The sequence below is a fragment of the Triturus cristatus genome, chromosome 5_2, assembly GCF_964204655.1.
Source record: "Triturus cristatus chromosome 5_2, aTriCri1.1, whole genome shotgun sequence".
NCBI lineage: Eukaryota > Metazoa > Chordata > Amphibia > Caudata > Salamandridae > Triturus > Triturus cristatus.
The window spans coordinates 482,219,834-482,231,965 of record NC_140588.1 but is presented as its reverse complement, the minus strand read 5'-3'; the positions used below and the strand labels follow the sequence as shown (position 1 = coordinate 482,231,965).

Here is a 12,132-nt window from a genome sequence, read left to right as displayed (position 1 = left end):
AGTTTTAATTCTTATTAGATAGTCATTTGTTATGATGTTGTTTTCTCTAACACCGGATGACAATACATGCTGTGAATAGGACACGTTACAACTCACACAATTACAACATGTGCCATTACAACAAAATCTTTACAACGCGAAATCCATTACAATGCATGACATTACAACGCATGTCATTACAACCCATAATCCATTACAATGCAAATTACAATTCTAACTCCACTGGGGCGTTACTTTCGGGAATTCGTTGTAATGATAAGCATTGTAATGGATTTCGCGTTGTAAAAAATTAGTTGTAATGACACGTGTTGGAACGCGTGCGTTGTAAACGATGTTTCCCGCACACTTGTGCTGACTTGCTTTTTACTGATGTCTAATAATGTAGCGGATTTGAGATATTTTCTGTTTAGGAATATCTGTCTGGAGTGTAGTGTGTTCTTGTCTCCTCGCACTTGAGTTTGACGTCATTTACAGTTTTTGCTTAGTTTATTCTAGGATTAGTTACATTTGTGAATGACGCTTGTTTTTATAAACCATGTCAGTGTTTTCGCTTGCCTACTTTATGAAATAGTGTTCCCTTGGATAAATCACGGAAATGCTAAGCTGAGGATTAGCTACTTACTTATTTAGTGTGTGTTTATACCGATGACTAAGAAGGAGAAGCTTTAAATACAGTGTGTTTGTGCTGTAAATCGTTATGCAAGTTAGTGTTTACGGGCAGTGTGGATCACATAGATTGGTGACTCAGCCTGACTCCTATCCCGTTGACGCAGGGCCGGCTTTAGTACTGATGGCGCCCTGTGTGACAATGTATGTTGGCGCCCCCCCCATGACCACCTCACCACGGATTCCTTCACTACCATCATATGACAATGCCCTCCAAGTCACCATAACCACTGTCTCTTAGATTCATTTAGTTTTCTACCACCCCTCATACCAGTTTAGGGTCTCAGAGCACTTTACATCACACATACGTTGCACGGAGGCAATCATGCGTGTGTAAATCAGTGTATAGGAAATGTTATCTAAGACAGAGGACTACAATGTGTAGGAGTCACATGTCATTCATACTGGTAGGCAGGATCATTTAAAAGTCCTTGGTCTGGAAAAGCACAAATTAAGAATTTTAAATGTAACATCATTGTTAGGGTTTTTTTTATTAATAATAAGAGTTGATTTCTACCCAAATGAAACATTTTTGCAATACTAGGATAAGGAAAGACTAGGCAAAGAACACGTAGCTGTAATATATTTCTTGCAGTTTGCATGAGCTCTCTATTGGCAGTTAATAGCTCACTGCTCTATATTAGGATTTTAACTTTTAAACTGCAAGCAACAAAAGGATCTTGCTGACATAAGCGATGACCCCTTGACCTATTTATAGTGTATGCAAAATGGGACAAGTTCTTTGCAGCAGGCATATTAACCTTCTTGGCTATGATGAGTTAAAACTTTCCCCAGACAAAGCTCGTGTCTCACCAGGAACAACATTAATCACTGGAGTTATCTATCGTGACATTTTTAATGAGGCTTGAAAATTGCTCGGACAAGGAACGTGGCACCTGGAGCTTTTAAAACAATAAACATGGCGCCCCCTCCCCAAGTCAGCGCCCGGTGCGGTGGCACCGTTCGCACCGCCCTAGAGCCGGCCCTGCGTTGACGCGCTCATGGATATGATTTTTTAGAAGACTTGAGGTTCTAATTGTGCACCCACTCCCATCACGGTCATCTGGACGCAATGGTATTGCTGAGGCCACTGCAATTATGCAGCAGTCGAGGATACATTATGTGGCAGGTTGACTGAATTATGTACAAAGGAAAGGCAAATTATGCAGCAATCAAGCTTCGCCTCTTTCCATTCAAAACAGCTCTGCAGAACAGAGTGATACATGTAACATTCCTTATGTACGCCCTACTAGGAGCTAGCTTAGGTTTCAAGACATGAGACCCTAAAAAGAGATACAAAATGTTTCTAGAGCTTACAAAATGCCTCTGAGGTCTAAGTGCCTTGTCAATAACTAACCACAGCTTTGAGAACTCCGGCTGTGGTATGTGTTGGAAAACGAGGCAGCATCTGTGAGGCCTGCACAAATAACATGACTACATTTGTCCTTCACTGGGAACCAAACACCCAATTGTAGCGCCTGACTTTCAGAGGGCTGCGCTGCAGAGCAGTCTGAGGCTTACTCAAGGGAGGTGGTGTTCGCCATTTGCAGGTGCGCAGAAATAACACTCAATAATTGATTGTCCAGTCTGTACTTTGCTTTATAAAAGTAAGAGTACATTTATTAAACACACACACTACTCAATACTATGCACCAATTTACAAATATACATAAGCTGTTGGAATTACTTTGTGACATTGCATAACATCTCCACCCCTCCCGCAGGGGGGGTGTGGTCTAGTACCACCACTCCCATGTATGCACATCAACTTGCCCCCAATGCAGTTAGTTGAACATAACCTGGAGCAAGGGCCCTGCGCACTGGCACCATCCCAGTGGCGACCCACCCCATTACCTCAACAAGCATTATTCAATTCAATTCATGCTTTATTTCGATTATAATTTCAAATCATTAAAGCGTACAGCAATACAATCATACAATTATACCACTCCTAAAAACCTAATTATCTACAAGTTAAATGAGATTAAAAAGGAACAACTGTTTAAAAAGACGAATAAAGCAAAAAAGTGCATATCCACAATGACAATATCAATCTAAAATCTTGCGGTATTTGACAATAGATTTCAAATAATTTGCTAGTAAAAATACCAAGTACTCCCCCTCCAGCAACTGTAAAAATAGTAAAGCTGGGCGACATTGTCTGAGACCGATTCGCCTCAAAAACGGAATTAGCCCTTTTTTTCTTAAATCCATATAAAATTTACAAAAAAGGATGGTATGCAAAGTCGATTGTTGGGAGATTTGGTCGCAAGGACAAAGAGGGAGATATTTAGCCCAATTGTTTCGTACAGGGAATGTGACCATTCAGTGGAAAAAATTAATTCTGAATCTTACCAATAGGTAACGCTCATAGCTTGTGGTATTAAAAGTAAGGTACGGCTGTAATGTGGGCACCAACTGAATTAATAACGAATGAATGGCAGAAGGTTTAACGATTTCATTCGTCAGTCTTAGTTCCTCCAGATGGGCGAGGGCTTTGTTTTTTAAAGTCTTCCTCGTGACCTCACATATGGAGGAAGGATTATGGTAATATGTATCCCAGCCCAAATCATGGAGAAAACTTGCAATATACGAAAGACAAAACCAATAGCTTAAACTCTCGCAAATGCGAGACCTATTGCATTGCAAATGCTTGTTTTATAGTGCTATTAAAAATGTAAGTAAATCAGTGAGCACCTCCGCATCTATAAATGGCGCATGGCAGAGCTGCATTCTATTATGATCCTTATTGGAGGGCTGTCTGAGATTTCAAAAAAATAGTTCTTCCCAGGTGAGCCAAGGTACAGACTTGGAGGGGGTGAGTCACTCGAGAAAGGGGTCAGGCTTATGATTGTGAGCACTCCATGAGCAGTATACCTACCCTGCCTGAATATGCCAATGCCTCCACCCATATCTGGGAAGTCAGCAAAATACACAGTGGACGAAAACCGTGCTGACCATCAACAAATAAGTTGAAAACATACTCTGTAATTATTTCTAGCTCACCTCATTGCTCAGTGTGTGATTATGCCCCCTCACGAAAGAGCCAAGTTAAAAATAAAAATACCATGTGACACACACCACTGCTTGAGTTTGCAGGTTTTATGTTGTTACTCAGAGAAGCCCCATCTCATTTTTAGGTCTCGCCTGACCCAGCGCATGCGCTGGTCTGGCGAGACTTATTGAGAGGGCTCCAAAAAGTGCTACCAGGCCAGCCTAGAGCTACAGTGCATGTGCGCGGGGGTGCGCGCGCCTCACTTTCGCGGCCGCTTTGATGTTTGATCGCGATCACTTTCACTTTCGTGGCCGCACGGCCGCTTGGCATAGCCAATAGGTCTCGCCTTTGGGACCTTATAAGTATTTAGTTATGCAACTGTTGCATGGCTAAACACTTATAAGGTCCCAGAGGCGAGACCTATTGGCTATGCCAATGCTTGTTTGGTCTGGCATGGCGCCAGTTTTAACACTCTCCCCAGCCTCTTGTAATCAAAAAAGGTCATAAGAATGCATACAAATGTGCACACATTGACAGGCTTTAGGTTATTCCTTTTCACCCACAGGTCTGTTCACCTCTCATTCACATTTTGTTTCTGCCCACCATAGCATGAGCCAATGGGCCAGCAAACTTTAGCCACTGGCTCGTCTAAACTGTGTGGGATGGCCTCTTGCTTGACGACTTGCCTGAGGCGGCCGGCACGGATTGAAGGTAGGGGGGCGGGGGCGGGAGGAGGTAGGAGGCGGGGTGGAGAGGACGCGGGGGAAACGGCTATAAAAAAAAGTACCTTCTTACCTCTCCTCCATAGTCCTCCCTTACTCGGCCAGAGGAAGCACACCCAGGCTCCCAGTCAGACAATCACAACACTGCCGTAGCAGCGTTGTGATTGGTCTGAGCACCGTGTTTTGGCGCTCAGACTCTGAATGGAGACGCTCCACGTAGGCTGTAATGCAGTCTGCATGGAGAACATGCGAAGTGCGCAAGACTGTTTTGGGAGAGTGCTGTCCAAGCAGTAATTGCGCACTTAGGAGGGTGCTACCACTCCTCCCCTGCCCCCGCCCTCTCACGTAAAGCTGAGGGCGTAAGTAGGAGAAAATAAAATGAAAATAACGCAAGTTGTTATCATTTTATTTTCTCTCTGTTTCACTGCAAAGCCTTAGCGGAGGAGCCGCCACTGCCACTTGCACACCCGGTAAAAAGAAGTGGTCTTTACTGCCTGGGCTGGTGGGACAACACATTACTTAGCTTTTTTTCATTTCTGACCCTTTAAAAAAATTCGTAGGCATTATTTTGTGTTATTTAAACTATATCTTGAGTTTACAGTAATTCAGAGTCAGTTGTACCTATCTACTAGTCTGCTAGGAAACACCCATCATTTTTCTATTAAAATGACAGATGTTGCATGAAGCATCTCGGCCGCTGCCTGGTGTCCATTAGGTGATCACTCATTAATCCACGCTTCACCTGGGCAAAACAGAGCTTCTTCTGCCCTCCAGGACAATTGCCACCTCCTCTTCTGAGCCTCTCTTAAACTAGACTCACTATCTGTGCGGTTCTTTTACTATTCCTGCACGTACAGCCTTTGAGATTCATACTAAACATCCGATGGTAACTGCAAATATGTATCAAAACAAATGGAAAATCACCCATTATATTTGTGCTGATGTATCAGCATCATCTTTCCTCAAATAGCCGTCGACAGTAGTGTAGTCTCGAATAGTACACAAATCTCTTTGGCTCCCCTGAAAGTGCTTTTCAATTCATTTCGGTTGATTTTTCACTAAAGAAAATCCACCAAATGGTACCCATCCTCAGGGAGCATCATTGCTTAACAGTGAAAGTGAGAACATGTTTCAGTGCGCCTCAGCTATATATATATATCTGTTCACAAACTCTCTTGATGAGATGAGTTGCAATTGTAGGTTATGCTTGCAACTCTAGGAGTACATTTGTCGCAGTCTTAAAGCATTCATCAGTGTATTAGGAAAGTGTTAGCGGTTTTATTTGACAGACATAATTATATGTTTATAATGATTATTACTGTTTTATTTTCCTATCTTTAATTATTTAATTATGATCTTTAGAGTGCTATGTTTTTATAATTTTCTGTTTTGAAATGCTGATGTAATGTACTTTTATTGTCATATTGTAAGAGGCACAGTAGTAGCTTTTTTCGTGTTCAGCCGAAGCTGGTTATTAAGATAAAATAATAACATGAATTTAAGTGAAACCACACTTTTTTTTTTTTTTTTAAATGCATTAGCAAAAAGAAACTCAGTGGCAAGTTCAAGCAGTACCAGGCTTTCCGAGAATTAAACTTCACTTTCCCATTATTTCACTGCTGCAGGAAATGTCCACTAGGCGTATATATTCTTGCTTTGCTTGTACATTTTTGAACTAGTCATTTTGACACTGCCAGAATGAATAGTTATTTTTGCTTTTGCTGTTGTATAGCATTTTGTGATAAATGTGGTACTTTTATGTGGAGTGACCTACTTTAATAGAAAAGAGCTTATGGCCGTGATGTTATAGTCAGCATGGCATTATTGTTGCTTTTGAGAAATGCCGATAATTTATTTCGCTGCTTACTGGGGCTCTTTCTAATAATTTTCTGTCTTCCTCTAGGGGACAAAGATTTGATGCTATTAGGAAGTTTTAGCCTTGCGCCAGACTGCAGCGATTTTGATGTGTTTCGAAAAGAAAAGTTTCACCCCACAGTGTCTGCAAACACATTTACAAATATCAGCACAAAGTCTCCCCAGGGGTCGAAGTCACTGGACAATATCTGGATCAGTCGAAGTCTTAAGAAAATGTTAACAGGTAAATCTGTCCAGGAAGCTTAAAGAAAGACACTTTTCTTGTACACTATGGAAATTGGAGTTTGAAAATGTTCAGCTATGAAAACAATACGTACACAAGTCATTCTTTGTAAACTGTGTTGCACCAAATGTTAGCATGCACCTTTTTGGGACCTGTTTAGGTATGTATTCTTGTACTTGTATATAAATATACCTGCCCATACATGTTTCCAAGATCACTGCTTACCTCAATGGTGTCTCAGTATCTTCTGAGTACAAAAGTTATATAGTTCAAAGGTTTTTGCACATTTACTGAATTAGAATATTTACACACAGAAAATATTGGTTCTGCTGTGTCATTAGGAAGAAGAAACATATCCATGGCTTTAATTAAAAAAAACATCCTGCACAGATCGGATTCTTTTATCACTTCTGTAAGAGTTGAATGAGAAATATATGATTTTAGAATTTGAAAAGTTGAGCTATTGATATAATTTACATTTCATTTTAGTTTGATAGGTATCTTAAAATCATTAAAATCAAAGGCAAACCATAAAATAATATTACTCAAGTATAATAAATAGGCATGAATGAAAGTTAAGCATAAAGACCAACTTGCCTTTCTTTTCACTGGCATACATAATCTAATGATCTCATATTGGCTGTAATTGGGTTCCCACGTCTAAGCCCTCCACGTATTCTCCTCTGCTGAGCTACTGTGATTGTACATGGTTTGCACATTTTTAATGCCTTTTTTCACGGTACCCTTAGCTCGGTATCAGGGTATAAGCCTTCGAACTCTCAATCCCCTATAGTGGGATCAGGAACATAGAAAGTGTTATGATTTTCATAGACAGATGAAGGTGCAGTGTTTAAATATAGTCCATCAGGCTGCTTTAGTATGCGCTGATTTGGTACTGGTTAGTGCATGTCATTTAAACCTACATCGTATGTGCACCAGGAATAACCACCTTGATTATTTACTAGCCGCTAGAGCGTGGCGGCACATCAAGCCCTAGCATAACCAATACATTAATGCAAATGACAGTGAAACATGTTTGCCAAGGTAGCAGCTTTTAATGTGAGATAGAAGTTTGAATGGCCTATTTTAGGTGGCTATACAATAGGAAGAAGTCTAACAAAGCAAGGCTTTTATGGCATCCTAGTCCTCACTTTCCAAACATGTTATTGGTATTTGCATATTGCATTATTTCACAACTATGTGGTATGGAAAATAGTCACAACATTCTAGTGCTGATATTTTTAAATCGTATTATATCGGCGATGACTGCATTCTTAACTCTACTATCAAAGTCAAATGAAAATGTTAAAGGAGAAATGTAGGGGGTTTAAGTGTAATTACTCTCTGCGTTCCTTTAATGTATCCTTTTTACATTCTTGCATTCAGTTAATCTTCAGCTTCTACCTGGTATCTGCTTTTACCTCAGTATGTACCTGAATTCAGACTTTGCATTGCAGTAGTTTTATCTACCCATGATCCACAGTGATTAAGAACATAGGAGCAGGGCTATTAGCCAAGGCTACGCTTCATGAAAAACTAGTTGAAAACAAGAACTAAGAACTTTGTGGGTCTGTAGATGAGTGCTGAAGCTAAATCCACTCTCCCCGTGTGCTGGTCAGTCTTCCAGTGTGTGCTCTGTGGATGCGTCAGGCGTTGGGTGTGGAGGACAGGAGGCAGGAAATAGAGTCAGGGGTCAGCAAATTCAGAGGTGGCCACCCCAAACATTCAGGCTTGTATATTTATTATCATCCCGAGTAACTTTGTGCAGAGGGCAGGCTGTAACACTGTCTGAGGTTGATTATCCATCCTATATCAAGTGAGTAGCATATGAATTAGGGGCTCGCCATTATCCCTGAGATCCAAGAGAAACATCTGCGTCACCTCGTTCCATTTGTGTGTTTTACGTACTTCCTATTGTCCTATTTAAGGCTGCATTCACACCCTCTGCCCCTTTTTATTCACCCCATTGTGTCTACTGACTGAGGGATGGTGTTGTGAGGAGATTGCGATTTACCTTTTAGCAAGTAGGAGAGACACATCAGGAAATGTACAATTAAATTTCCTGGATTTAGGTCTGGGGTATTAGCCAAGTAGGTATCCATCTTGTGTGAAAAGATGTTTCCTCCCCAGATAAGCATTTTATCATTGCACAGTCCCTTACGATGTGGTATAACCCTGCATCTTCACCTGTGCACCTTGAGCATTCCGAAGAAACAGACTCATAGACCTTACTGATCTTCCAGGGGTTACGTGTATTCTCTGAAAATCGTTAAAATGGAGATATTTAGAACATTCTTTAATGGACACCTTATGCACATGTTCATGTACCTTCCACCATTCTCCTTCCCCCAGTTTTCGACCAATGTCTAGATCACATTACATTTGAACTCTTCTAGGGGGGATTTTGTGAATGTGAGCACTATTCTATAAATCCTAATAATTAGGTGTCTTTTGTTCCCTATTGTGTACATGAGTTGGAAGAGCTTGTGTGTTTGTGACTCCCTATCTGAGTTACCCCACAGACCATTGCTGACGAAAATTGCGTCTCAGCACCCCATTTATTAGTAAGTGTCCACCTGGAGTCCATCATGTTTGCATGTCCCCTTTCTGTTGTCGAGCTAAAGGCAAATGCAGTGTTGGGGCTCTTCGAGATTAACTGTACCCACCTTCTGCTGTTTAGTAAAACTATTATAGTGGTTGTACCCAGTGGGACTGGTGATGACACTAGGTTCAGTCTAGGACAGCTGCGCTAGCCAAGTAGGTATAAGTATGGTATAAAGCCACAAGACCTCATGCTAGAATCAATATGAACAAAACAGATGATATTTCACTTTAATATATATTTTTAAGAAATATAAAAACCGCTTGTGAATGACTGTCAAACCATGTGGGGATTGCCCAAATAATTTCCAGCTTGTCCTGTCTTAATCAAAAGAAGTACTATCAACAGAGATGCCTGTTCATATATTATGGGTGTTTTTAGTTGGGAGCATTTTTATTTCCAGTGCATTACACAAGTGAACATCTGCAGAGGATGAACTAAAGAGACATGTCTAGTTTTAACACACTGTTTTTCAACTGGAAGCGAAGGTTCATCAGTTGGGCAAAACATTAAAACAAATTAAGAATTTATATTTTTTTATGAAATATTTGTTCTTTTAGTCCATGAATTGTCTCAATTCTAAAGCAAGAGGCCATGTTCATTGGCAATGTGTTGTGTTTTTTCTCTTAGGTCACTGGGCGGTCGTGAGAGAAGGCCTCACAAATCCTTGGATCCCGGACAACTGGTCTTGGGGTGGTGTGGCATCAGACCATTGCCCGGTTTTAGTGGAATTATACATGGACAAAGACTGGGGCAAGAAAGAGTTGACGCCCAATGGAAGTGGGGTCACTGTAGAACGCAGCGAGGCTAACGTCAAACATGAACGATGATGAAAAGTGTCCCTTTCTTCATTGAGGAAGGAACTGTGTGTGGCGAGTGACTTGATCCAGCCCACTGACTGAATGTGAATCCAGCACTGCCTTGTCCTGCTGAGTGAAGCGCCAGCATTTGATTTCTGCCTATTACTCTCATACATGCTCTCTGTGGATGTTTGAAGAATGTCTCATTGCAGTTGATGACTTTCTGACTTGTCACCGGGAACGCCAAGGTGACTCTAGCGCCTGGAAGTTGGAGCTGCAAAAAACGCAAGAAAATTGCAAAATAGCACTTTTTACATGTCTCTCTTTGTTTTTTATGAAGCCTTCTCATTGTGAAAGACAAGCAGGAACGATACAATGAGAAAAAGAAACCTCTAACACTGTCAGCAGCTTGTTAATGATAATAGCATAGTGCTTGCAGGGAATGTGATATAAGTAACATTTGTTTCTGCTGAATAGACAACAGTAAATCACATACCAAATGCTACTGTGATTCAGCACTTTTATTTTATTTTAATTTAATGACATGCCACTGGATGAAAGGATGTTTACCACCAGGGCCTGCGCGGACTGTCCGCCAGTGATTACTGGATGATACATTCTGGTTCAAGATAAAAGAACCGAGTACATTGTGCTGCAGGCAAATCGAACTGACACATATGGTTCCTAGCCCAGATAGTTCATAAAAGAATGCTGAAGGTGGCCAAAAACCGAAAAACTGGTGTTCTTTTTGGCTGAATAAGAAACCATATTTTAAGCCAGCAAACAAAAGTTTTTTTTACATTTGAAGAGAGATGTTTGCATTGTTTATTATTTTGTGGCCAGTTTTAGACCCTTTTGTGCAGGGACGGCTCCTCCATGTGGGTGGAGGAGCGTCGTCGCCCCACTGCTTTCTCACAGTGCGAGAAGCAGAAACATAAAATGGTATTATAAATACAATTGTATGCTTCTGATTCTCGCACTACCAGAAAGCAGAAGAAGGGTTTGGTTGGGGGCGAGTGGGTGGGCGGTCCTGCAACAGGGCTGGGTAGGAGTGGCTAGCTCAATGTTGTAGTCCCAGACTGTTTGGTCGGCCCTCTGTCATGTGCACTCACCATTTTCTCCATGTAGGCTGCAGCCTACATGGAGAAAATGGCCTCCACATAGACGCCTGTGCGGTCGCGCCACAGCCAATTACAGCGCTGCAATTGCAGCGTTGTGATTGGCTTAGGGGAAGGGAGGGAGGCTCCCTGCTTCCTGTTCCTGCGGAGGCAGGAAAGCAGGAGCAGGCGGAGGAGCCGGAGCGTGGAAAATGCGGGAGCAGGGTAAGGGAAGTTTTATTACTAATATTTAACCCCCCCTCCCCGCACGACCACTCGCCTGTACCCCCCCCCCCCCCCCCCCCCCCCCACAACCTGTGAGCCATGCCGGCCGCAACTGCTTTTGCATACATCCAACTATGAGAATAATTAAATGTAAAAAAGGAAAAAGGTAGTTTTGGAAAAATAATATATAGGTTAGTGGGGCAGATGAAGTTTTACTCAATGGAAATGAACAAATAGAGGTTCAGTGGTGGAGTAGGTGTGCATTTGTGGTGGGGTAGGTGTGCTCATGTGTGCACGCATGAGGTTGCAGTTTAAGTTTGCTTGCGCTGGAGAGGTGTTAGTGTTATCTGTACAATATCAAGGTAGTCGATTCTAGTACCCACAAATTGTTATCTAACACAGCTTTGTTGACTCAAAGGGTCCATCCTGTAGAGCTGGTGCCCAATATAACTGGTTCATGCGCATTGCTAAAAAGCTTCCTAAAAATTCAAAGGACTTAGATTATGTGATCAAACAGTTGAGCGATTCATTAATGGTGCAGAAGACCCTTATCATGGAAAAGTCCAGTTCTGACTGAGGAATACAATGTGGTGTCGTCTGAAAAATTGAGCTCTAGCGACCCTTTCGTCCTAACACATCTAGCTCCTCATCAATCTCTGATTTAATGCAAGAGAAAGAAATAACTCCGGCGAGGACAATTGGGATAGTGTGTACTTAAAGATATAATTATGAGAAATTATTCTGTTTTGAGAGAGAAAATGTCACTAATTCATCAGAACACAGCAACATTTGCCCAAATAAGTGACCGGTAAGAACGTATTTTGTAGCTGTCGACTATAGTGTGTACACAAGGTCTAGATTCACAAACAGTCAAGATTTTAGAATGGCTATCCTTAATTTTCTCCATATGAAGATACGAGGGAGAGG

At 41.5% G+C, this 12,132-nt stretch overlaps 1 protein-coding gene across 1 annotated transcript in view; it reads left to right on the top strand.

Moving 5' to 3' along the window:
• The window catches only part of EEPD1 (endonuclease/exonuclease/phosphatase family domain containing 1), a 250,630-nt gene extending 240,242 nt beyond the window's left edge, over positions 1 to 10,388 (top strand). Inside the window, exons 6-7 of the mRNA XM_085607475.1 lie at positions 6,287 to 6,481; positions 9,714 to 10,388. Of these exons, the coding sequence (XP_085463601.1) occupies positions 6,287 to 6,481; positions 9,714 to 9,913 (395 nt within the window). The 3' untranslated portion in view covers positions 9,914 to 10,388. The remainder of the gene's footprint in view (positions 1 to 6,286; positions 6,482 to 9,713) is intronic.
• The last annotated feature ends 1,744 nt before the right edge of the window (positions 10,389 to 12,132 follow it).